This window comes from Rhipicephalus sanguineus, unplaced genomic scaffold, assembly GCF_013339695.2.
Source record: "Rhipicephalus sanguineus isolate Rsan-2018 unplaced genomic scaffold, BIME_Rsan_1.4 Seq4073, whole genome shotgun sequence".
Taxonomy (NCBI): domain Eukaryota; kingdom Metazoa; phylum Arthropoda; class Arachnida; order Ixodida; family Ixodidae; genus Rhipicephalus; species Rhipicephalus sanguineus.
Genome location: NW_023615188.1, coordinates 5247 through 32527, shown reverse-complemented (window position 1 = coordinate 32527; position 27281 = coordinate 5247). Strand labels below are relative to the sequence as shown.

At 46.2% G+C, this 27281-nt stretch overlaps 1 protein-coding gene across 1 annotated transcript; it reads right to left on the bottom strand.

The window, feature by feature from the left end:
- LOC119377217 (myosin-IIIb-like) lies at positions 1-27281 on the bottom strand. The gene is given in 23 exon segments (XM_037646790.2): positions 1-171; positions 436-564; positions 2183-2304; positions 2473-2626; positions 5487-5598; positions 8164-8432; positions 10939-11106; positions 11753-11841; positions 12603-12756; positions 12848-12989; positions 13604-13814; positions 15802-15928; positions 16893-16995; positions 17687-17791; positions 17895-17946; positions 18045-18195; positions 18394-18477; positions 18625-18729; positions 18952-19068; positions 22918-23082; positions 23561-23651; positions 27069-27112; positions 27114-27281. Coding segments are annotated over 23 exon segments (3033 nt in total).

The following is a 27281-nucleotide window of genomic DNA, read 5'->3' as shown; positions in this document are numbered from 1 at the left end:
TTACATGATAGTTTTCTTATTATACCTGTCTTCTGCAGGAAGCTTGTGAGTGCAGAGGTCAAAGTTGTTGAGATGCAGAGGCTTTTTAGGCTGTGGCCTTTGTTGGTGCTGGTGGTCCTGGTTTCTACAGCGACCATTGATCCTTCGCTCGCTTGGCACAGGTGTTTCATCCTGCATCATTGTAAGCAAAAGCAGCATGGCCACATTTTATTAAGCTGCTTTTTCTCTCTTCTGTGGGAGCTAGACAGAATCATGATATTGCATTAAACATGCTTCGGCAAAAATGGGCTTATAGGTGAAAGTACTGAGCACTGTTAGTAGACTGATGTAATACGCTATCATTTGGAGAATAATTGTGCAGAGCTCACTGTGTGTAGGCTTCTTCAGGGTTGATGCCATACAGATACACTGCTCTTTAGAAGAAGCATCACATACCACAATGGTTTCACCATTCCTGGTGGACAGGCCAGGCACCTGATGGCAGGTCATGATGAGCTGTGTGATGTTGGTGTTTGGATGCGCCTTCTTTAGACATCGATTCCTGCTGCTTGGGCAGTGGTGCACCTGTGAGGGTAGTGAGGTGTATTCCTTTTAATACCGACAGACAAGGAACAAGCAGTTATACAGGCCTGGTCATAATGCCACAGTAAGCTGCATTATAAGTCTCCATTTTCACACAGATATTTACCGTGGTATAATAGGTAAAATGCTAACTTTCTTCTGTGATTTACATTCATTGAAGTTATGACCTGTATTGCCAAGAAACTAGGGATGGGCTTATACTCGGGCGCTTCATGTATTCTAATGAATATTGCAATATTTGAATTCACTTCAACACGAATTTAGATTATTTGAAATGAACAAATATATGTATATTTGAGCACATATAATTCCCCTGTAAAGATGGTTTCTCACCAGCGTAGCGGTACTATGCCGTGAAACCTTCCATCCAGGAGAAATCCGCATTATCGCGAAGTCACACTTCAAGGTTAAATGTACGTGTTATTATAGTTTAATAGCATGTTATACGGGCTTATCCGCACTGAGAATAGTAATTTTTAAAATGTAGTGTATTGTACCAGTGATAACTTGCACCCTACTGCTATACAAGTCTTGCTACAATTAAAAGTTGCTTCCACTTCACTTCGAACCAAAAAAAGTGACATTCACACATGCCTAGTTCCTATTCTTAAAAATATTGTTAGTGGGGTCATGATAAAAATTCTGATTCTATATAATGTGTGGTATACACTATTCGAACTATTCGGCCAAATCACTATTCGCTTCGAACCTCAAACTTACGATTCACCCATCTCTACAAGAAGCCACACTGCAAGGTAAAGTCGTCATTGCATTATCGTGAAGTCGCAGCGTACTGCTGCAGAGAAGCACTGAGAAAGCACTGCTGCCTGACAATGGCCTTCTGTCTGGAAAATTTTTAATTATGGCTTTGATGACTAATGCGTGCAATTATTTGCATAAATTATTGGCATACTTTTCTTGTTTTTGGAGAATTGTATTTGCAGGAGAGCTGGAATCTGGCCTATAATTGGTACATAATCATAGTGCTGTCCTTGGTGCCAAGCAAGAACACGAAGGAAGAGAACAGATAGCAACACTGTATTCACACTGTATTTGAAATGCTAGTTGTATTTAGGAGCAGGTCTATATATGTAGAAATGCAATACGTCTGTTTTGCACTTCATATGCACTTTTATGTTACTGTGAAAACGTTATTGACTAGTCTATGCAACAGGTGCATGCATGGTAGCCTAGTGGCTATGACACTGTCCTGCTTAGTTCAAGGCCATGGTTTTGATTTTGAACAAAGCAGCCACGTATTGCTGGAGACAGAATGCAAATATGTTCATGTACGTTAAAGGTGTACCTGACCCAAGGTGTTCAAGATCAATAGAGTGCCATCGACTACAGCATGCTTCATGGTGTTGCCTTAGATCATGGTTCTGGCATGTAAAACCACAAAATTTGTATTTTCATATTGCATGACATGCTGCATCTTTCTGAACCCTTTTGAATTCATTTTTTATTGTGCATGCTACTGAACAGTTTCACTGCAGCATATTGCACCAACTTATCAAACATTTGAGGTGGGTGGCTTTAATTTTTTTTTTAGATGTGGCAGACATTGATAGCTATAAAATGTATGTCATCACACAAGTACCTTCTGGCAAAAGTCTAGTATCTTGAGGCACTTCCAAGTGGAGCCATTTGGGTCAGCGCACTTGTGATGCGCTACCTTCCTCCTATTGGCCGCCTCCTTGTTCTTTTGGATCTTCATTTGACCTGCAGTTGCAAGTGCGATCTCTACTAAGACAATGTAGGTAGGACAGTCTCACAAATTGTACTACAATGTTTTCAGCAATTGCATTTACACTATTGTGAAGCAAAGTGCATTGTTACAGTGTCATTGCAATGCTATGTTAAAACGTTACACGTTGTGGCAAGACTTACACCGCTGGGCGACCAGTGCAATGGCAAGTCTCCTCTTCTGCACATAGCGTTTTGCAAGCCACCTCCGGACAGCTGACTGTGCAATCACGATCTTCCTTATTTGCTGCTCATAAAGTCGAGAAAGGTATTCCACATGGTAGTACTTCAGGAATACCTGCAAAAATTGAACAGCCATGCAGTTATTACAGAGTCCGTATAGGATCACAGCACTAAAGCATTGTTGTTATACTCATAATCAAGCACAGTAGCTCCTTGCAGTTGCATACAGAGGCCCTCTATATTAATGTATAATAACTATTTGAAAACACTTTCTCATGGAGTAGGTACATCCAGCACGAGCGGTGCTCGTTGAAGCAACACACATTGTTTGTTGACACAGATGACAAAGAAATGCTGAAAGTCATAGTAGGAAACTGTGTGACTGTAGGGAGCCTATACCAGACGCTCTGGCCACTGGTAAACTCCAGCCACTAGAAGACCAAATAAGGCGCGTCCTTGTGACGTGTGCTCGAGCGGTGACCCGGCGCGAGGAGGAATCAGCACGGTTTGCGCGGGAAAATAAACCAGGCGCTTTAACCATGTCCGCCATGTTGCCACTAGCACGGCGGTTCCTGGAGATCGAGGTGGCTTATGACTGCAAGAATGCTCGAGTTCGAGGATGAGATGCAGGGAAAACATGGCGATCCGCCACTGGAGTGAGCAGGCGAGAAAGGTGGTCGTCATCCCGCATACTACAGCGGGAAGAAAGGGTTGGGGCAGGGCATGTATCTTGAAGGGCGAGTTATCAAAAAATAGCGCTAAAACGGGACGAAACGGGGGAGGAGAGCGAAGCACGAGAAGCAGTGCTTGTATTGCGTGCTTCTTCTCCCTCTGTCCCGTTTTAGCGCCGCTTTTTTTTTTTTTTTTTTTTTTGAGGTTTGTGAAATCGGCGCGCTCCGGGGAGGCGGCGGGTGAGCGTGCGTCTTCTCCAACTAAACAGGCCCGTCCCCCGCGTGCCCTATCTTACAGGTAATCAGCGGCGGATGCAGAGGCTGGGCGTGCCGAAATGGCTGGCATCGCGCGTCTTTGAGGTCGCGTTATCACAAATGTTGCCGAGACTCGTTGAAACGAAAGGCAGCGCGATGCGTTTTCTCACTGTTTATAACACCAGCGTGTTTATGATCGAATGAGAAACACTCACGTCTGCTGCCTGTTTATGCGTGTCACCATGTCGTTGATTTTCTTATCGGCAAGCAAATGTTTACGGTTACTGATATATATGCGGCCGATAAAACCCAGATCCTTATTTTGTGGTCTGTATTTCTCCAATACATTACTATCATACCAATGCTTTGTCTTTCAGACGGGTTCCAAACCACGATATAAGTATGAGGTACTATGTATCGGAGTAATCTGAATTAGTTGTCAACCACCTGGGGTCTTCTAACATGCACCATAATCTGAGCACACTGTTGCTTTGCCTTTAATCCGCATCGTAATTTGGCCGCCGTGGCGGGTAATCGAACTCACGTCTTCAAGCTAACCAGCGCAACACCTTAGATGCGAAGCTACACTGTAAACCACTTTGCGACCTTAAGGTGGTTTCAAGCAGGCAAAACACCCTTTTGCCTAACCAAAATTTGCAAAAATTAGGGTGTAAGGGTGCTTTCCTTCCCCAAAAAGCCCTTAAGGGGTAATGTTCTAACTAAAACATCCTTTAGGAGATAAGGGTGTTATGGGTTATCGAAACGCCCATGGCTCATATCACACCGTGCCTGGGACTCGCTGATTAAAGTCGTTGGACCTTAGTCGAGTTTAGTTAAAAAGATGTCAGGTAGGCTGTGTAGCGTGAATGGCGCGAGCGCTCCATCCATGGGGTATTTTACAATACGCTCTGTTGTGATTATGGTTTGACGCGTGCGTGCACCTTCTATGCTGATGTCATCTGTAATTTATGTGCCCTGACAAGTAATTTTATTTTTCACGTTTTTTTTTCAGTGATAAGGGTGTTTAGGCCACTGGAAACACCCCATGATAAGGGTGTTAGGCCAGTGGCAACACCCTATGATGTAGGTGTTTTGATACATGAAAACACCCTTTTCCTAGGGTGTAAGGGTGTTAGTTATAAACACGGCAAAACCCCCTTAAGGGTGTAAAGTGGTTTACTGTGTACGCTGATGCACCGTCAGTATATGGCCTTGGAGATTGACGTGTGTTTCAAACCTAACTGAAACGTGATCGTGTGACCGAAGTTCAGCGCATTACTCAAGGAAATTATGGAATTTATCACCGTTGTCGTCAGTCTTAGCAAGGTTCTTCGATAGAGAAGTATTGAAGGACCCTGGTCTCAGCTGTGTTCTGCCGATACAAACCGTTCACAAATGCGCAGTATAGTAATGTTGAGGGACTCTGGTGTTACCAAGCAAGGGACGGTACACACTTGGGTACTTGGATCTTCGGCGGTAAAATTTTGGTTTTCAAACCCATCAGTAAATTTTCCACAAACATAATTGGCTTCAAAACATGTATTTGTTACTGTCGTGTATTTGTTTCGTTTTTTTAATTAGTAAAAAGAAAAATTTTTGAAAGCGTCCTTTACGTAGTTTGTGCAAGCACGATTCTTTCTTGCAGGTGAGCCATGTGCAATATAGTGCGTGTGTATTTTCTTTTCTTTTTGTAACCACCGTTCGTGCTGACGTGCGTGCAGGGTGGCCAGGACACCCTCAAGCTGTTTGATCAGCTTTTTCTTTGCCTGGTTTGGCGCAACATTTTTTATTGTTGCAAATAAAATGAATGAATGAATGAATGAATGAATGAATGAATGAATGAATGAATGAATGAATGAATGAATGAATGAATGAATGAATGAATGAACTTAAGGTATATTTGAATGGTAAAAAACGTGTGGACATGAGCGATGTGATAATAGAATATGAGGATTTCTGTGCGCTGATATGAGGAGGCGATCATACTCAAGAATCCCGTCGAAGATTCGTGTTTTGTTCCTCCCACTTTGCGGCAAGTGAAATGCTCACCTTCGACTTTCCGATAGCGTAGTCGTCCATCTTGAGCCGCACGAGAAGTTGATGACACGTTTCCCGGTTGGGGACGACCTTCTCGTCGAAGGAGAATGCCAAGAAGCCGTACCTGCAATTGGAAGCAGAAATTTCGCAACCATGCGAGGATGTTCTTTAAAATTTGGTACAAAAATTTACGCGGCAGGACAAATTTTACCGCAAAACCAACCAAGTACTGCAGGTACCTATAGCACTCCCTGACGAGCGACCATACGGCAATGCTGATTAGGGTTGTTTTAGCTCCGAGCGATAACACTGTCACACGTGTTATCGCTCAGGGTAAGTTGCGCCGGAATGTATCTTGAGTTCAAAACCTTCCGCAATACTTTTTTATTGCTCTAATCAGATTGAGTCCACGATGCGAAAATTGAAGTACGTACTCCTGAAACGGGACCGCCACGGTGGATCAGTGGTTACGGTGCTCGGCTGCTGACCCGAAGGTCGCGAGTTTGATTCCGGCCGCGGCGGTCGCATTTCTGTGGACGCGAAATGGTTGAGGCTCGTGTACTGCGCGATGTCAGTGCACGTTAAAGGGACACTAAAGGCAAATATTAAGTCGACGTTGATTGTTGAAATAGCGGTCCAGAAACCTCGTACTGCTACTTTTATGCAAAGGAAGTGCTTATTTTGAAATAAAATCACGTTTTAGTGGTCCGCATCGCGTTAGCGCACTTCAAATCGCCCGCCTGAAAGCGGTATTTCGCACGTCACTGTTGCCGTGCCCAACGTTGCCCGCCTTTACTGCGCGGCGGCGTGCACTGGCGGCGTGCACCATTCGGGCATCCGGCAACATCACATGCATGCGGCATTTTGTCAAACTTTCTGTCAGAGCGACTTTCACGAGCGTGCAAAACATACGCGGCAGTACGCGATACCAAAACTACCACTGAGACGCGACCGCGTGAGCGAAGCGGGGCGCCGGGTGAAGCGCAGTTCGGCGAAAACGGAACTTTTGAACCACGCGCGCCGTTCCCCGTGGCAACGCCAAAGAGGTTCATTTTTCCATGAATCAAACAGAAACGAACAAGCAGCATTTTATTACTTCTCTTGATGCACGGAAGGTTATTTTTTTTATTGCAGCTAGTTTGATTACTAGTGATTAATTGTATTCAGACTCTCCCACGTCATCGGGATCACTTCCAAAATGTCCCACTCGTGGCGCTCATCGTGTTGTACATTTAGCTTAATTTCTCGCTAAGTAGGGCGCTGCTGTTGATAATACTGCCATTTTAGACGTTGTCATACATTGAGCTTTCACTTTGACATAAATTGTTATTTGCCTTTAGTGTCCCTTTAAAGAACACCAGACGGTCGAAATTTCCGGAGCAGTCTACTACGGCGTGCATCATAATCATATCGTGGTTTTGGCACGTAATAGTACAGATATTACCATTAGAATGAGAAGACGCCTGTGAACAGCTATTTGTTTGCGTGCCGAGTAGCTGTAGACATCCCAGATTAAACTTGAACAATCTGTTGCTAAGGCGACCCTCGTAGACCAAGCCCGACTTTACAAGTGTTGAACTCAGTCAGAACAACTTTGAAATATTGAGAGAATTGACTATGTGGCTGCCTTGCTGCGTTTCAAGAACGAAAGCAGTCTTGTACGCAGTGTACAAATTCGTCGGCTGCACAACGGTGACACACTGCTTATGAAGCTTGTACACAGAGATGGCTGAACTTTCGAAACCATGGCTCGGTGTCGGTGACGCATCGGATCCGCGTGACATGATCAACATGAAAATGTGTTGTATACACGTGGTTCGGTACAGGCTTGACATCTATGGGAAACTCGAAATCGACGCCTAGTGAACTGCACATTAGCGTAGACTGTCTGCGAGGCAATTGCTTCCATGAATAATGGAGTGGACATACATAGACGATGCCATGGCTTACAGACGCCGCTAGAAGCGCCAATGCGCTTTTTAAAATGCATATAACGGTCGTGCCATTGGGTCATTTATATTGGCATAATGCACACATATGCCCTGGGGCATGAACCCAATGTACATCCAACAAAAAAGTTTGCCGGGCGCGAACTGTTCGAGAATGCTATATTCTCGCTTTGTCTGGGAACATATATAACGTCCAAGTAAATGTTCCAGCCCGTAGTTGGTATTGCAACCTATAGAGTCACTACCTAGATTAGAAGTGCTGTTTCTTGGGCGAGTTGGAAATCAATCTAAACAGGGTAGCGCTGGTAAACACGGACAAAAGGAAGGCACACAGACACAAAGAGCAACTGGTTTTTATTCGCCCTACATATACACATAGCTTTTTTAGGCCACGTGACAACTTCAGCGCACTGACGAATTTAAGCAAACCAATTCTTTCTCTGACAACACAATCGATGGTGTGGTGACACACCATTTTGACACACCTCTTTAGAATAGCCAACGTCCAGCAAACTTTTGCTGTTAGGTGTATGTCGCTTTTCTGCGTTCTCTGGATGACACCCGCGGTAGCTATAGGCTTCCCTGCTGTCTCGAAGAAAGTTAATTGGATGATTAGAAAGTTAATTGGACGTTATATGCTATGCAACACTTCGCGTCGCATAGCATATAACGCTTTGCACGCCCTGACGTCTTCTGGGTCTAAGTGAGGGAAGCGATGGGGCTATAGTGTATGTACTCACCTCTTGAGCAGCTCGGTGAACGAGTATCGGTGGGAGAAGCCCTGTTGGCGGATGTAGATGGTCTCGAGGACGCCCGTGTAACGGAGCTGGCACAGCACCTTGTCACGCGAGAAGCCGCCGGCGAGCCGATAGTCGTTGGGCTTGAGGCAGCGCACGAAGTGCGGCAACCCCGCGCTCATCTTCTGCAGCAGGTCCATGAGCGAGAAGCGGAACGAGGTGCTCGTCGTCTGCAGCGCCTTCGCCTGGCTCACTAGGCTCTGTGTGGACAGCTGTGCCGGTGGGAAGCGCCACTTTGTTCAGTGCCGTTACGACGGACTGACATGTTACGCTTCATTCCCGTAGACCAAGGGTCTCAAACACGCGGCTCGCGCATCTTTCGCTAGCGGTCCGGCCCACACATCCCCATGCGGTCACTATGTGTTGAAACATAACCATGCAACAAAAAAATTGAGGTAGCAACGCACTAGTGGTGCGAAGACTGAGGAAGCGGCGGAGCTTGGTGGCGCTGTCGTCCTCCTTTCGTTCCTCCTCACCCTCACTTCCCTTTCCCACCCCTTGCTATACTATACATGGATATGCTTGCTGTCGCTCTTTTTTCTATCTTTTTGTGTGTTTCTGTGTATTTCTCACTCTCTGTACTTGTTCTCTCGCCTTCTATCTTTTCTATCTTTCTTCCCTTTCTTTCTCGCTTTCTCTCTCTGTCTTTCTTTTTCTGTCTGTCTATCTTTGCCAAAACTGCTGCTTGGGCGAGTTGGTTCACTTTTATGACAAATTTTACCAGCGCAAAAGACGGACCACCTAGGGATCGAGACACACACACTCGACGCTGCGTGTGAGTTTGTCGATCCGTAGGTGTTCCATCTTTTTGCGCTGGCAAAATTTGTCCAAAATTTTGTTTTTCTTTTTTCGTTTTCTTTCTCTCTCTTTCTCTCCCTGTACTCGTTCTCTCGACTTCTGTCTTTTAACACGAAAATGTTTTATGCCAGGGTCCACCAAGACATCACTGACGTATTTCCGTCACGGATATGACGTTGTAAAATGTACACTAATCGATGACAAAGAAAAGAACTAGAAGAAAAAGTTCCGTCGCTGGGAATCGAACCCACGACCCGTCGCTCCACAGCTCGCGGCGCTAAATGACTCGGCCACAGAGCGTACGTTCTTCAGCACAATAACGGCGAGCTATTTATATACACCATTTATCGCTGGCAGTACTCAGAGCTCGGTGGCATTTCAGCGTGTTCTCGTTATCACTAGCGAAGGGCGCGCGTTAAAGGTTGCTCGTTGCGATGCGCGCGCGCCTCCCACCAGTACTTTGTCCTACAGGGCGTGGTCGCCCATGCGCGCGCGCTTATATCGTGATGGGAGCAGATTGTACGTCTTGTGCGTTCACCGCAAAGGCTGCGTTGAAGTTACAGAGCGCACGAAGATCACTTTGCTCGCTGCAGCGACCGCGTTTGCGAAAGAAGCGCTCTGCTCAAACACAAAAAAGTAACAACTGTGACAGTTGTAGTTCGCGCTTGTCCTGACTATACTTGTGCGTTCGTTTCGTGCGTCCTTCTTTGTGCTTGACGGTGCTGTAGCTGCCAAACACCAATAGACACTGTATACAAGCTTTCATATCAATGCACAATAAACGCTCAACAACCTATGCGAAGACATGTTTCACTTTCGTGTTATACCGATTCCTATGACGGAGGGATCACCATGTTCTTTACTCTTTCTTTCTTTCTATTTCTCTCTGTCTTTTTTTCAATCCGTTTCTTTCTGTCTCGGTACTCGTTGTCTCGCCCATCAGAGTTATTGCATTCCCCACTGTACAAATCGGCGCACGTGTTTCAGCAGCGAAGCAGAAGATGAAGAAGAGAACGAAGAGAGAGCGTGCCGGTTCATGATGATGATAGTTTTCGGATTCAGCAGACACATAACGCCCGGCCTAAACAGCTCCGCTATTCAAACTCTATATTTCAGAATCGGCGTACATATTTCAGTCATTCCGAAAATCGGTGTCGATATGTTTACCGAGTCCTGAGGCGCAATCAATCCCTTTCAGAAATGTCCCATATATGAAAGGCCTTCTTTAGATTGCCTGCCGTAGATTTTTTCGCCGGACGTTCTGTTTCCCAGTAGCGCAGTGAGAACTTTATATCTATCTCCTTCTTTCTTTTTGGAGAGTATTTCAGACTGCTCTTAATGTATATGGTCTTACGAGAAAGCTTAATGGTATATGTTGTTGGGATAGTCGGTGTACGATTAATACTATATAACTGCGGTGCAGCAAAAGACGACAGGAGAGATAGTGTGCGCCTGTCCACGTTGACCTCGTCTGTCCTCTCTCGTGCTGCGCCGAAATTCTTGTATTAAAACTATAGCATTCTCTATATAGGGTATATAGAGAAATTCTCGTGACTGAAATTTGATTTGGTGCTCCGGCACCGAAAGAAATCTGGCTTCGACCCTGTTTATATATTATTAGTGTGCCCTCGCATTACATTATTTGCACCAATATAAGCACCATAATGGCCCGGAACACTGAGTGCAAGTTCCTGCGCATGTCTCTCTCCTATAGTCAACCAGAAGCATGTGAAAAATATGCTCGATTTCACATAATTGCTGGCTTTTTTTTTTAAGGCCTATATGCTTAATAGTTGCGCACTCAGGCTAGGCGAAAATCAAAAAGGCTCCGGAGGACACATGCACACTGCGGGTCGTATGTTTGAAATCTCACACACACATCAACTTTATGAAAGATGCACCGTTGTAGCATTCCCTTACATTTTGGCAGGCATACTGCGACGGCGTGTACAGCTGACCCGTCTTGGTGAGCGGTGACTGGAAAAGGGTCTGCACAACGGGCAGCTTGGATTGCCGCAGAAGCTGTACGATCTCCGTAGGGAGGAAGTTGCGGTTCTTCTCCACAAAGCAGCGGGCGTCGTACACTACCTGCAATCAGGGGAAAGGCCCAACTTCGCACTGGCGTATGTTGTGAATGTAGCACTGTACGTCGAGAAAGATGTTTATTATTTGGGGGCCGTAGTCAAAAGTCGGGCTACAACTGCTTGTGATATTAACCTTGATTCGAGGGGCGTAACCTTGACTGCTGCCACTGCTTAGCTGTGGCATGCTGTGAAGTATGGACGCTTATTGGCGCAATGTATTGCACCAACGTCATTGGGACGAACACGCTCAATATGTATAGTACACTCCAGCGGCTTGACTCCACACATGCAGGAGCGACGACAAAGTACAGTTTTACAAGTTATTGCCAAAATTAAAAGAAATGAAAAACGCGTGCTACAGAAACTAGCAGTATATGGCTTTAACTTATTGCAGAAATTCGTGTTTCCGTAATAAGAGTTTAAGACGCATGCGGGAGCATATCTTAAAAAGCCTGCACATTGCATATACACTTGTACTTTTCGTTTTTTCTCTATCGGCGATGAAGGGTAAATGGTTAGTATTGTGACAAGCCGGTAATTGTATATTCACGCATTGTGTCGCTAACGATACGCATGCCACGCTATCGTATATCGAGCATATAAAACAACTATGCTTTTTTGGGTGGCCACAGATTAGTAAGTACAGTCACCTTGCCAGCATGATGCCTGATGGTAAACTGCAGGGCGTTGGACTTCGGTCGGATGTAGTACTTGGACTTGATGTTGTTGTGGAACTTGTCTGCACATAGAAATAGGAAACACAAGTGTTCCGAATTCAGTGAGCTATTTAAAAATGCTTGAATGGCTGCCAGCAATAATTGAAACCGCGTTTTCAGGTTTCAAACGACCATGAGAGCTAGAGCAACACCATGCATATAGAAACACGGGAGGAACCGATCGTAATTGCGCGCATTATCAGCCGGGACAGCTGCCTTTTAAGCGGCAGCACTCCCGGCCAGTAAGTGGCACTTCAATCACGGCGCGCGAGAGGGCATGCCAACTCGTATATTTTTTATTTCGCGTGCATCTGCAGCAAGCAGAAAAACACGAATACATGATAGGTGGGAAGTTAGAAACTGCCTAATCAGACGTTGTGCAAATATATCTACAACTTTCTAATCGGACTTTTTTTGCCCAGGTTCGTTGCTTTAGAAGTTGGGTTAATTAATGTTGCCTAATTAAGCAATTAAGCAGAACACGAGAAGAAGAATATGATGTTTAATTTAGAGAAAGAAGCGGAAGTCGGCCTGGAAGCTACTCCTTACGGGGGCAAGGGGAAAGGGAATAGAAAGAGGGAGGTATAATCAAAGATGATTGCCAACACGAGAAATAGTGTGACTTACTCCATGCAGTAGTCAGTAGCCTTCGGGACGGGTGTATAACACCCGTCCCGAATATCTATGCCCCTGATCTGATCTGGGCTTCATAAAACGACCGAGATTCAACGCAAGTTTCACCAATGGCGTTGTCGCTGGTTTAGCCTCCGTGATTCGCACTCACCGATGAGTGACTGGTCTGTCGCGTTTGGAAAGTGGCTCTCCTCGTCGAGCAACGCCAGCAGTCCCAGCGGTCGGCCCAGGAACATGTCCAGCACGGGCCGGTTGTCGCCGAACGACACCGGCTGCACGCTGAGACCCTCGTTCAGGTATTCTTGCTGTATGAGGTGCATCGCGTGCGATTGTCATCGTCAGTCAGGGCCGTCGCGGGTGCTACAAGCACGTCGACACGTGCGACACCAGTCTCACCTGTTCCCACGCAAAAACATGCTGGTTGAAGAAGAACTGGATCTGCTCGTTGGCGATATTGATGCAGAGCTGCTCCAGCGAGTTCTTCTGCAGGTCCTCGAATCCGAAGATGTCCAACAAGGCCACAGATAACGGAAGACCGCTGCAACGAGTTGAAGAAAGTGAAATGCGTGGTTATTTTGCGCGCAATGGGCGTTTACGAGCTCATATTGATTCGTAAAGCTTGCATATGTTAGCAAATGGACGAGTTAAGAGAGAAGTCGGCAATAACTCCAAATCATATCGTCCGTTTGACGTATATATGCTTAGGTAACATTTTCTTAAACGTCACTTCGTGCGTCAGCTATGCGGTCACAGACTTCAAAAACTCAGCTTTCAACATGTAATAGGCTAGATTAAACAAAAATGGCGAAGCTAGGCGAGAAGTGGGCGTGCCGCGATAGTGTGGCCAGTGCGCCTTCGTTGAGCGTTGTTCACAGTAGAAAGACATTAAAGCGAATGGCAGACTTTTTACACGCGCTGCTCATTTCTGTCTTGTCAGCCACCATCGCTAGAGCATTTGCTAAAACCAAAAAAAGAAAAAAATATATTCAAGCTGAATGAGCAGCCTGCTATTGCGGGTGTTAACGAAGTTGCGTTCCTTGATTACTTTAGTATTCACTTTGTGGTACCGCAATGTACACTTTCAGGAAGCACAGCAAGGAAAAAGGAAACAAGTTGAAATTCACAGCAACTGCGCATCAATGCAATACTGACATGGCGATGCGTCCTAGTGCCAGGTGTCGGTTGATCTGGTTGACGATCCAGTCGAAGAGTCGTGCGTAGAGGGCCTTTGCCATGGCGTCTCTCGCGCACTCGGCCTCCTGTGCCGAGTTGCACCGCGTGATCACTTCGCCGCGCATCACCATGCTGCTCGAGGTGAGCGCGTCCCGCAACGCGTTGCCCTGAAGGCCCAGCAGCTGCGCAACTGTTGTCAAGGGAGAATGGGCGGGCGGATTGAAAAGACAAGTCATGTCTCGGGTCGTGTAATGTAGGGGTGAAGCGCTTCGTACACACACTGCCAGGGCGGATTGAAAAGACAAGTCATGTCTCGGGTCGTGTAATGTAGGGGTGAAGGGTGAAGCGCTTCGTACACACACTGCCAGAAGTCGTACTGTGGCTTAGTAAATTGATGATTATTGTTGCGAGAAAAAGCCTCCCAAAATGGCGCAAACTGTTCGTAAAATGTAACAGAAAGAAGCTTTGGCTGTTACATATCCCTTTGAAATACACACGTAACCCGGAAATGCATTCTCTTCTTGTTGGCCATCGCTAAACCAGTCTTATGATTTACATTATTTTAAGAATATATTATGAACCAATTTTTTTTTTAACCCAGTAGAGAGGACTTTCGTGCACGGCTGCGGGATGCCTGCGAGGGCTGCGACGCAAGCTCGCACAAAGCAAACGCTGATGAACGAGCCTGCCAGGCTGGGCGCGGTGTTTAAAAAAAGAAGAACGTGAGGCTCCGCGCCTTGGTTTTTTAAGGTGCCACGCTTGAGAGGTTTTGCACTAACCTCTATGCTAGCTACGTGAGTTAAGTACCGTATCTTTCAAGGATTCATTTTAAAGAATTTAAATGGAAAGGATAGATTATATAGACACTGTGGAGAGTACAAGCTCTCTTCCTCACCCTCAAAATTTTTGCAAGTTAAAATTCAGTAGATTTACGCATTTCCCCACTGGTAGAGCAATATCGTTACGTCCTTATCTCCCGTCACTCTCGCATGATTTGGTACTGCTGCTTGCGAACCTGCCACGTCGGCGGTAAGAATAACGCCTGCCGGGGATTGCAACAAAGTAGCAAGAAAGTAGCAACTAAAAGGTAGCCCTTGCATCAGACGTTTACACAGGTGCACAACTTCAGTGAAAAACATAATGCTCCGCGCTTCGGATCATATCCTTCGGCTGCAGATCGTGCGATCCACGTGATATTTTGTGTCGTTTATATAGTGTCAAATCAACGCCCCCCCCCCTCCCCCCGAAAAAAAAAAAGCGTAATGCGGAATCGGGTCATAGACCACGGCTCTGTGTGTGTTTTGCTGGCTTCTTTGATAAGCCAACGTAACAGCTTGCTCACTGCAACATCTGGAGCACTAAACGTGACTCCTTTCCTCACATTCGTTAGTACAATAATAGCGCATAGACAGACGTCACGAAGTCGAGTCAGAAGTTCTGGGACTATATTTGAAGACGTTCAATTGAGGTCACAGCTATTATGGCCTAAGATGTTTTTTCTCCGGCAACGGCAACTACACCAGCTCCTCCGTGAAATCGACGTTGCAACTATCAGAATAGCTAAGGAGTCAGCCAAGCTCACACAACCATTTATCTCCCACGTAAACTATAGAGCCACGTATTGCAGTTTAGTTCGGGCTGGTAAAGTTAACGACGCCCAATTTCCTCCTGCTTTGACACGCGCAAGCACGACCAGCAGGCTGAAAGCTTAAAAGCGTTGCACACAAATGGAGTTTTGCTCGTCTGTTTTACTCTTGCAGACTTTCGGGTATGTATAGTTTGGAGGCGGTAAAGAAAATGAAGATGTCTTGCGCTGTTGTAGCGGATTAGGCCGGCTCGCTTGGCTGAGCACGTTAACGAGTTTCAGAGCGATGAAGATGTAGAAGAAGGGCCGCTACCAAAGCGAACCAGAGGTGGACGAAACGCAGTGCGCATCGCGATAGCAAAACATGCCTTTGCAACAACGCAGGCAGCACGGGCTCGACGCACAGCTATAGCATCAAACCCGGAAGCACCACGTTAGACGTGCGAATGATATGGTGCTATGGTGCGCGGTCAGGAATCCGTCGTGCGTAACCCCGGTTTGCCGTCGACCGACGGAGCTGAGCCGTGCAGTGCACGCGTGACGAATGAGAGAAGCGGCGAGACACTGCAGCGATCCATATTTTTTCGCTCACCGATAGGGATCTTCTCGGCGTTGACGATGATGCATGTGTCGTTCTGAAACGTGGTCTCCGCCTTGCGCACTTCCACGTCTCCCAGATGCACGATGGCCGCCAGGATGCGGTAGATGGTGTCCGTCTCCTGATCCATCACACCGGGAAAGAAGGCGTTGCAAAATAAGCAAATGAATAAGCGATTAAGACATGATTATCGGGCCACATTGCAGACGAAAAGCTTTTTGTCAGCCTGATCTCACAGTTCATAAGCCCAGAAAGCCATACGAGCCTCTCTGCATCACTTCAGATGCCCGACTTCAGGTGCTCGACGCTTGTGAATAATCTACGATTACATTCTATCTCTCTCTTTCTTTTACCCCGCCATTTCTCTTATGTGTGTGTGAGAAAAAAACTGTACAAATTCTAGACATAAGCTCCCTGCCTTTCCTTTAATCCCTCGTTCTTCCCTCTCTCTATCTGCAGCTGCTCCTAACACTGCATGGTAGGTCCAAAGGTGGAGAGACTCTTCACTATTCCCTCCTCTTTTACCAGTCGAAACACGCAGGCACTTCTAAGCTGACACTGAGTGTACAGTGAGCAACGACCCCTTACGCCCTTGATACTACCCTGGATAGGCCCCTGCTATTTTTCACGTTCATCTAACTAGCGTGATCTACTCTCGTGCATTTCGATGTTAACTTGGACTACATAGCGCCACTGATAATTTATCGCTGTTTTTGTAACGCGCTCTTCGTTTTTAACTGTTGGACCTAAAAATGCACTGACTATACAAGGTCACGAAAGGGGTCTCGCTTACTAGAGCCATAGCCATCAGTGATAGGGATAAGTAAATTGTCACTAATAGCCTCTTAGCTATAGGGTAGATGTGTCTAGCGGTCCGTGTACAGGCGCTATGCGTGCGTCCACGCAAGTGCCCGAAGCGCGCCGCTCGAGAGCTCTCTAACGGCACCAGGGCGGAAGCGCACGATACGAAGCAATCTATCACTGCCAGAGCAACCGCACGGGGCTGATGGAGTTAAGTATTGCACGTGTGGCCTGCTTATCGTTCTCCTCGTACATTCCGCGTCTTGGTTCGTGGCTGCACTTACGGCTGACCGAAAGCCGAGCAGCTGGAAGCCCTGCTTGATGTTGTTCAGCCTGTCGACGTGTGTGGACGCGGTTTCCTTGTCCGACGGCGCACCGTTGAGGTACCTGCGGGAGAAAGCGCCGATTTTCATGGCGGCTCAAATCCGAAACATTTGCTGCACGTCGACGAAGACGTGCTCGACGTTGTTTTGTAGACACATTCACGGGCTCCCAATTATGCACACGCGCCTTTCGCTCTTTCTCGGCAACTCGTTGCTCTTGTCACGGTCTGTGAGCATGACATGCGTGACACGTACGCCGTCTGGGCAACAAAAAATAAGAGTGTAGCTCACCGCAAGCGTGACCGCAGCGCGCGTGGCGCTCCTTGAACGGGTTGTTGACGCTGACCTGCTTTGATAGTGCAGAAACTGTGAATACCTTTGCGCTTTCAAATCATGCCTGTTCAAGGGACACGCGAAAAGCACCGTGCAGTGTCTAGCGGTTACGTTAAGAAATCCCCCTCCCCCCGCCCCCTTTTATTCTGAACCCGACGTTATACATTAAAATGCGGATCCTCACCTCCCTCCTCTAGTTAACCAGTGGCATGTCGCAAACGGTTTTGTGTGTTCATACTGCCCACCTTCACGCATTTACGCGTGTGAGTATTCTAGTTCGTGACGCTTAGCTTTTGTCATGTGCTATATCCACATCGGCACTCTAAGGACGAAGGCATAAAATTATGTATTCCGTGGCTCATCTGCGAAATGCGACTCAGAGCACCAGCAAATTTTGCAGTGTTGCAGCAATAGATACTTGCCTGTGCTGCCTTTTGCCAGTGGTGTCGAGGTAATAGTTTCCAAGCTGCCTGATGTCGGCCAGCCCGTCGTATAGGTAGTAGAAGATGTGAAAGTTGCGCTCTTGCCTGAAAAAACAAAACAACACATATGTGCGATTCTCTGACTATCTTTACTTACCAATATTCAAATTCCTCTTTAAGGTGTGAGTAAGGAAAACCGATCACTTACGGTGCTTGCCACACCACCCGAGACTGCTCCAGGAGGTAGACTGATAGTTTACCTAAACAAATAGAAAAGAGAAATATTTTACGCCTAATCATAACAGGACTGCCACAGACGCAATCATGATTCATGAACCATGCATCGTGTTGTACGCACCTCCGGTGATCTTTCCCTGCTCAGTGAAGGTGAGGTCTAGGAACTTTCCGAAACGACTCGAGTTGTCGTTGATGCCCGTCTTGGCATTGCCGAACGCCTCCATTATTGGGTTCACCTGCAAGATCTTGTCCTCCAGGTTCCGGTTGGTCGCCTGCGTGGTGCAGAGGAAACGAGTGATCCTAAGCGCGTTATTCAGCGCATCACTTGCAGAAGGCTTTTGAAGAAGGACAACGAACGAGTTATAACTCCTTTGTGCAATGTATTTAAGAATTTAAGGAAGCCTGTAGGGTGGCAGCTTGAGCCCTTACGTTACGCTCTCCTCGTTTCTTTTTTCTGTTTGTTTACGCACCTTTCCCAGAGCCACAAGTTGCCTGAGCAGGAGGTTGGCACTCTCGGTCTTGCCGGCTCCGCTTTCTCCGCTGATGACGATGCACTGTAAAAGCAAGAAACACGTGACTTTCGTTGTTCAGCAAGCCTACGTCACTACCAGGTAAGCATTGCTGAAATATTTCGATATACTCGATCTTAGTACGATAATTTTCCTTAAGTAACGAAGAAATGGGATGACGATAGTTCCCACCTGGTTTCTCTTTTGATGCAACATGCTGTGGTAGGCAGCATCTGCGACGGCGAATATGTGTGGTGGGTTGTCCAGTTTGGCACGATTCCGGTACCTCAACGAGACCTGCAGTGTAAAGAAAACTTTATTCACGGTGCTTCACAGGCCTCGCGCAACTTGGTTACTCGACAGCTTTTCACAAACTACGTGGTCTCTCCGCGAGCACGTTTCACTACTGCGGGGCGCTAATCAACATAAAGCTCACTTCACATCATACCGGTAACGGGTGGCTGTAGCACCTGGGGGAGATTTCTTCCGAAAACAAACATGAAAATGGTACATGCTCACCTCTTCAGAGTAGATGGGAAGCTTCTGGAATGGGTTCATGGCGAGCAGTATGTCGCCGATGTATGAGTATATCTGGCCCCGCATGAATCTTTGGTACAGCTGGTCGACAATGATCTCCTGCAGGAATACGGACAAGTGATAGCATAAGCCCTTCGATCGTCTCGGGACAATCGAGCAGCCTTGATTACTGCGCACAAACAAAGCAACTGCAGCAAGAGAGGCGCTTGCCCTGTCGACATACGAATTGTGATGTAGGCGGCGAACGAACCACCGCTCGTTTCTTTTTCTTTTCTTTTTTTACGTTTTATTCTGATGCGTGCGTTCAACAGATCGATAATTTAGCTTTATCTTTGGACCGTTGAAGCACGGCGAAAAACGGTAGTTAAAAAGAGAACAAAGAAGGAACATGGTGACCTTTACGAAGTGGGGCATTTTTCGTCCAACTAGCATCGTTGAAAACCGCATTAATCTTGCAACTGGCGATATTAAATTGACAATCTTGAACCTTACGAAGCATAGGTTTCTCTTACTATAGGTACTAGTGGTCTTCAATTGAAGTCGTTGATAATACACTGGTAGAGTGAAAGTTCGAGCGGACCTCGCAAGCCGTACATTTGCAGGGCGCACATTTGGTACATTCACTATGTACATTGTATAGTAACGCTATTGCACGCAAAAAAAAAAAAAGAAAATGCTTGAACGACATTTTGCCTATGATGATTAAAGAAAACACTGGATAAAGGCACAATGCTACTGCACTGTGCACGGCACGTTCTCTCTTCCAACAGTCCATGTGAACAGAGCACAATTATCGGTGCGTGGCGCACGAACTGCAATTTCGCGAATGTCTCCCTCGTTTTTCGAGGGCTTCTAGACAAGGCCGTAACACACGAATTATATAAAAAATAATAAAAAAAACAGGTCACTGGGCTCACACGAAGCACCTTTGTCAGCATCAATTAAACACGCGACGTGCTGCTTTTCCAGGTTGCCCGAAATTACTTGATTAAAATACGTTCTTATTGCTTGTAACATTACAGTCGTATGAAAAGCTCTTACAGTGCCACGATTGCAAACGTCTGCAAGGAAGAACGCTTCAAACAAAACAAAACAGGAAAGAAAGGTAGGCAGACTAATTGCCACCTCTATAATCGTCCAACCATTCTATTTTATTCATATCGCGCTGAAATAGGTCGATCGTGCTTACTAGTCTGTCATCTTACACAAGCAGTTCAAAACAATACGCAAAGTTCGCCACCCGCTATCCTTATCTCTTCTCCTGACGTAAACAGTGAGATGGAGACCAAAAACTGAGCCGCTGCAGGTATAGAGACCAGAACAATAAGTGGTTTGTTGCCAACCCTGCATATGAGCTCGGAGGCGGGTAATGAGGATACGGAAAAATAAAAGACAGAAAAACAGCCATTGAGCGTGTGGTAAATGAAGAAGCGCTTTTAAAATGAAGAAGCCTAACTGAAGAAGCGTATTTGTATCGTCATTCATGGACGGTCATCGGGATCACTGGCGCAGAACACCACAGCATAGCGAACAATTGTTCGTTTTTTTTTTTCAGGCACTCTGTCCGGTTTGTGCACATCTTTCGTAATTTTCTTCGCTTACTGCGTTCTGCTCTATGTTCTGAGTTCCGAACATAGAAGGTCCAGTTTTTTTTCTGCTCATTTCTCTTCACTTCGAGGACGCGCAAAACTTAACATGGCATGGCGACCATGTAAACAATAATTTCTGTTTCTGATGTCGAGTTACCCAGTTTTACGTTTAGTGTCTACTTCAATGAAATATTTTCTTAGTAAGCAGAAAGCAAAACAATAAAAAAATGCAGTAATGTAACAGAACACACTCGCAACGAAGGTCATTACCAAAAGAAGAAGTCCATGCACTGTGCCTAACTTTTAATTAACGGGTTTGTTGACTCCAAAGAACAGGCTACTCTTGGTAGTATTTCTGTGAAACTCTTATGAGGTGCTAAATCGATTTCACTTGAGGACAGCGCGCAGTGTTGATCAGTACGAGGGAAAATTTTGAATTTATATAGTAGCCACGACTGCTCGTCACTCTTCGACCTGCCATATCCGTTTACACGATTCTGAATGATTAATCTTAACGTGCATGGCAAGAACGTTGTCCCACTACAAATTGGCATGCGCCTTTGGGTCAAAGAAAACATTGGATTGGAAATGGGTAATCACTTCCGTATGCGTGAGCTGGCACAAAAGGTTTTCGTTATATATGCTCAGCATTACACGCACAGATATTATGAGCGTCCGATCTGAAGCGGGGTTTGTCACTTTTACGTTTATCCTGCGTCTATTATCTACCGTTTATATCCACGGTTAGTGTTAACGAATCGTTGACTGCGAAAGAAACTTATTCTCGTCAAATTTATATACTTTATTTTCTCTGGTTTTTGTATCACCGATATTCCACTTCGTAGTTTACCGTTCTTCGCCGAAGATTCGTCAAGCTTTATTATCCATTAATCAAAATGCCCAGTTAATGGCTGCTAAACGTGCTCATTAACCTCTGCATGGACACCGAGACCCGATAACAAAATTTTCCGTATGGTTTCGGCGCTGTCTCCAAACGTCGCGCAGCTATCGTTCAGTCGGCATTCTCTTCCTATATTAGCTTGGCGATGATGATGCTGTACCTACTGGCATTCCCTTCTAAGCGGGGCGGCGACAAGCAGCCACCTATAACCTATTCGTTATAATTAGGTGTTATTTAATATATTGCAGTCTAGCATGCTGGCTACCTCTTCCTGAGTTTTATTTCTTCGGCAAGCTGCTGTTTTAAAAGTTCACTGTTATTTATTTATTTTTATTTAGTAATACTGCAAGCCAACACTTCGGCCCATACTTTGGCCTAAGGAGGAGGGACATTACAGGAAGAAAAAAGGAAATACCAATATACGTAAATAATTTTGAATAAAGTGAACATGACGCATTAAAAAAAACGCAGGGGTCACGCTTCGACGTCGCTAAAATTCACAAAAATGGTTTGTGAAAGCAGTCATGAAAACATTTGACTGAAATACACCAATGGGAAGTGAATTCCACTCGCTCACCTTTCGAGGTAAAGAACCGCACATGTAAACGTTTGTTCTAGCGAAAATTGGCGCAAGCAAATATTCGCGACTTCTCGTGTAAGGACTCCGGTTATATAAATCTCTCCTCAATTTATTTCTGCGCTTGTCTCAACCGTTTATCTTTTGCTTGACTAGAACCAGCCCCACCAGAAGTAGTGGTTATCAAGGCGAAAGCCTTGGATGCCTCATCAAACGTGAAAATTGACGTCGGCGTCCCGCGTCGGTGGCGTCAACACGAGCGATGCAAGAAAATCACCATCACGCGTTGGCGTCACCATATGACATCATCGTGACGTCACAGCTCACAGAAATCTGTGACGTCATCACGACATCACAAATTATAGTAACGTCACTATGGCATCATGATTACTTCACGTAATGTGCCAACAGATGATGACGTCATCACGCGACATCGTCGCTTGGTCAAAGGTGGGCCGATCACGGAGGCAGGGCAAAACCAGGTGAGATGCTGAAAGCTTAGGATGCCTCCGATCCCGGAGGCAGTACACTACCACGTTAGGTGAAGAAAGCTTTCGGAGGGGAGCGAGGGAGGATCAGTACATCGAACAAGCAGACGGCTTTCGCCTTCAAGTCGTCTTAGGCGAGTACATAAGGGACCCTGTGAGTTTTGTACAATATAGCGAAATATGACGTGCCGCAGACGTTTTTGTTAGGGAAAAAAAAGTAACGTTATCTTCCAGAGTCTTTAAGGGAGCACGGCTCAGCGTCACACGGGAGGGAATAGGGGAATGAAAGAATACGAACGGGATGAGCCGATGTGCGTAGCGCAAATCTTCACATCTGCAATCTCAGTCGACCAACCGACAAAATTTGCACTGGCGGAATCAGCGTGCACATACCTCCGTGAGCGTCTCGAGGGCGGACAGGTCGTCCATGAGGATGGGCGTGGGCCGGGACTTGCGGTCTGTCTTGAGCTGGCCATGCTTGGTGGTCACCTCGGGCAGTCGCTTGCTGTAGCCTACCTTGCGCTGCGCCTTCAGGATCCGCACCAACTCCTGGCGGATCTATAGCCACACATACCGCGGATTTACACTTCATAGGCAACATTTCACGGTGAGGCAGCCATATAAGTTGTGTGGACATGCCGTCCTGCGCTGATAGCTGGCTTTATTCGTAGTGTCACTTGAGTTAAGCTAATTAGGCTTCAACGTTTAACAAACAACTTTCGAATTACAGCTGGCCAAAAGAAACATGCGAATCGGCGTTTGCGTTGACAGCCGCGTAGTAGTCTGAATACAGCCTCTGACATTTCATCCTGGTCTATTCATTTGCGCGCCGTGTTTGCTAAATAAAAGCTTAGGCGGATGACATCTAGTGACTTTCAATACGATCACGCAGCGGTACATTCAGGGTGGTTATAGTTCTTTAACATGGAGAACTACAAGCAAGGATTTCTACTTAGTGAGGTTTTAGGAGAAAACAGCATCACCGGCTTGTTATACCTGTTTGCACATGAAAAATAAAAGAAAGGCCTGCGTGTACCTCTTCAGGATGCTTCGGGACCTGTGTGATGAACTTGTGGTTCATCAGGTCCGACATCAAGGGCCTCTTCTCGTAATCCTTAACCAAGCACCTGCGGTATGCACAGAAAAAAACAGTTGTTCTGACCTTGTCCTAAGACCTAGAAAGAAATGAAACACGTGAATTTCTCAGAGCATCACCTTGTTGTGTTCTGTTGTTTTCGGTTTCTAAGCTTTAGCAAGCACATCGTTGCCAATTTATCTACGCTCACTAGATAGCTCTGACACGTCGCATCTGAATTTTTGAGCCCTTGAGCGTAAAAGATATTCTTATAAGACTACCTCACACTGAAAAACTACAGAAACACCAAGGAAGGCGACGTGATTTCGGTGTGTGGGGCGTGCTCTCCACCATCTTGTCTTACGCTTGGGCTTAGTGTGAATATATTGTAAATACGCCTTGTTCCCCTTCGCGACTCCAGGTAACAATATTTATGCAATTTTCTTACATAGCTAATCTCGAGGAACACCTGACGTCATCTTCTGTGTGCGGGTATTTTGAAAGCGCTTTCACACAGCAGAGGAAAGACGTTATTTGAAAGGCACAGCTTGTGTTGAAAGTGGATTGATCTAATTAAGCTTTTTTGAAATTAGGTCTTCACGAATGTTGTGGTGCTTGCGTAAAATATCGTTTGCAGTTACGTTTGCTCTTTTTGGTCATTCTATTTTCCCCTTTATGCAACTGTAACGAAAACTATGTGATAGAGTTAGAAATATCTACTAACCCATTTCTACTTATTCGGCCACAGTTGTCGGCCCCAACGTAGCCTCTTTCACCCGATATTTGCCATTCTAAGGGGACGTTGCCACAAGGTGTCATTAGTAACGTACGTGAGATGTTTTCCTTTATTTCTAATCGCGTTGGCACGATTGTACAAACGCTATAGATAAATTTGTGCCGCTATGGAACAAAGTGAGAGAGTACCGACACTTGGTCGAACAGCGTAATGCGCTCTTCGATCTCTTAGCTGCTCAAGCCATGGATGACAGCTAAGGCTGTCGCGTAAGCCAGTCATAGTAATGAGCACGTCTCTATCGGGTTCATAAGCATCAGGGATACCTCCTTACTCCCGGTAAAGTGGCTTACTGCAGACTTCATCGATGTGAACACCATCGTGGTTATGTGCTTGCTCAAGGTTTGATAATCGAGCCGTTGGTCTCTGTACCGATCGGCGGCGACCGATCAGTGCACAATAATAACGCACGAGACGCATGGAGCGTTTTCACGCTTGATTTAGTGCTTAATGACGTCGAAGTTAAATTTAAGCGCGGACAGGCCGATCACGACATAAGAGGCATGAAGGGCTTCCTTATAGGAGGACGTTAAAGGCGTAAGTCCCAATAGAGTCAGCGTTCGAGAGGAAATGGGCAACAGGGTCCGCCGCTGGACTTAATTCTGCGACCAGCTGCTTGCGAAGAAGAGCAAGCCGGCGTGAAAAAACGCGTCGAGCCGCGCCCGGCTCCTCTGACTGGCGAAGTAGGTGGCCCCGATTCAAGGCTTTATACAAAACCAGTACCTCACCGCCACCTTCTTCTTGTACGGACCGCGCTCCGAGAAGGCGCGGATTATTATTATACGTTTGCGCGCACGCGCCCTCTCATCGGAGCCACCGCGTTAGTGTCTAGCGGGAAAACTAATTTCCCGCTACGCCTTATACCTTATAGTTGGCCATGGCGTTCCAATGCATCGCGGTTTCTCGACACCGTATATGCACTTGCGTGGTGGCTAAAAATAGAACGACACTCTGAGCTGCACCTGTTATAACTTATGCACTGCAGTGCCTGTGCTAGTGCGGGCTGCGAGACAAGACTTTGGCGTCTGACTTTGTCGTAGCGGCGAATGCATTCTGTACGCTTGCGCTTCGTTAGTTAAACAGTCGCAAAAAGCAATAACAAGAAGAATCTGTTCTCCCAGTACTTGACAGGATTGAAAGTATAACGTCATTTCTAGAACTCTTGTACCTCAACTTTGTTAACTTTAACTGTAGTTTGTTAAAGCCGTCTGAGCGAAATAGTAAAGAAACTAAAGAATGATCTGTGTTTTATCGAGGTGTTGCGCATTGGTCAGCAGACCTTATGCCTCCGAGCATTGAAGTCCCACAACAATGACACTTCGCTTGGGCTTCAGAAATGTTCGCCATATTTCGACCACTGCATATAACCTCACCACAAAATCTAACCGAAAGTTTGCTGAATTCGTATCTGTCATTATAAATAAGCACGTTGCGTTAATCAGTGTTTTACGCTCTGTTAAAATTATCTGCTGAACTGGCTTCTGGGTGGACGAACTTCTACCCCCCCCCCCCCCCCCGAAAAAAAAAAACGTGAAGGGCGTCGCATAGTCTCCTGCGTGACCTTTATATATCTCTCGAATACGAACTGAACAGGAGATTCCACTGTCAGTCTTTTCACTTTAAAACCATTAACCTTAGAAACTTCAAGCGCGAACTGCGACAGGGACAAGCGAGGGAGGCAACACTTCGCGCTTGAAGTTTCTAAGACGTATATGTACCAGCTAGCTCGTCTCTTGGTCTTACTTCATTTACCTTATTTTTAGGCGATGTAAGTTTAACATTAATCAATAGCTGAAGGTTTCACGGACCTACACTATCCGCTTTATCATGAATGAGCCCTTCACGTCATTCAGGCGGTAATCGTTTATGTTAATCTACCTCTAGAGCATTCACTTGGCAGAAGGTAGAAACAAAACAAAGCTATAATTCTCTTTGAGGCGTACTGGGTACACGAGCGAACTCACCGATATTACCGCAAGCTATATTGCCGAGTACCGCTAGTGTAGATTCAATATATCCAGCCCAGTAGTAACTTTTCAACTCCGCAGCCACAACTTATCAGGCAGGAGGCAGGGGGGCGTGCGCTAGGAGCAACCTCCACCTTCCATGTGCGCTCACTATACGAGATGCAGGAGACTAATTTTGTTCGCATATCTTAGTTTAGCCGATAACTTTATTGTCGCAGATGACTAACTGAGGTAACAAGGGCAAACTTTTTTACCAATTTCGCAATGGCAGACCGATCGGTGTATATCTGTAACCACAGTCTTGTTAGGATAAGGGACACTAAAAGTCATGAAATAAATCACGATGGTGAAACGTTTAAGCCCGTCCTAAATCGACCACGACTCAAGCTCTAAGAGGAGGTATAGTGGTGCTCAATGTGTGTTGCAACACAGTGACCATAGTTGAAGGATCCTCAAATCTATACTGTAACACCGGTAAACGGGAAATTGATTTTGGAAATACCAGTAGTCGAAGCACTGTTTACGTCCCTGATTGTTTTCTATGTCGGCGCCACAGGACAGTGTTGGTACCGCTTTGATCACCGGCAGCATGTTGCCACTCACATAGGCGTGACTGTAACGTACCAGTCTGCACTGCACAAAGTGCCGCAAACTAACGCGAAATTAGGCGTGCAGGAATGCACGAGGAAAAGGAGGCAGTACTACTCACACTGAGAGGAAATCGTTGAAGTCATCGGACCACTCGGCCGGGTTTCTTCAGCTTGGGCGGCGGGTTCCTGCGTCGGAGAAGATGCGCCAGCTGGCTGAATTCGGTCGCGCTGCCGACGAGCACATCATGCACACTGCACCTGTGGCGGCGCGCGTATGGGCGGGCGAAACCATTACGGCCGCCGCCGCCGCCGCCTAGAGCGCCGCTCCTCAT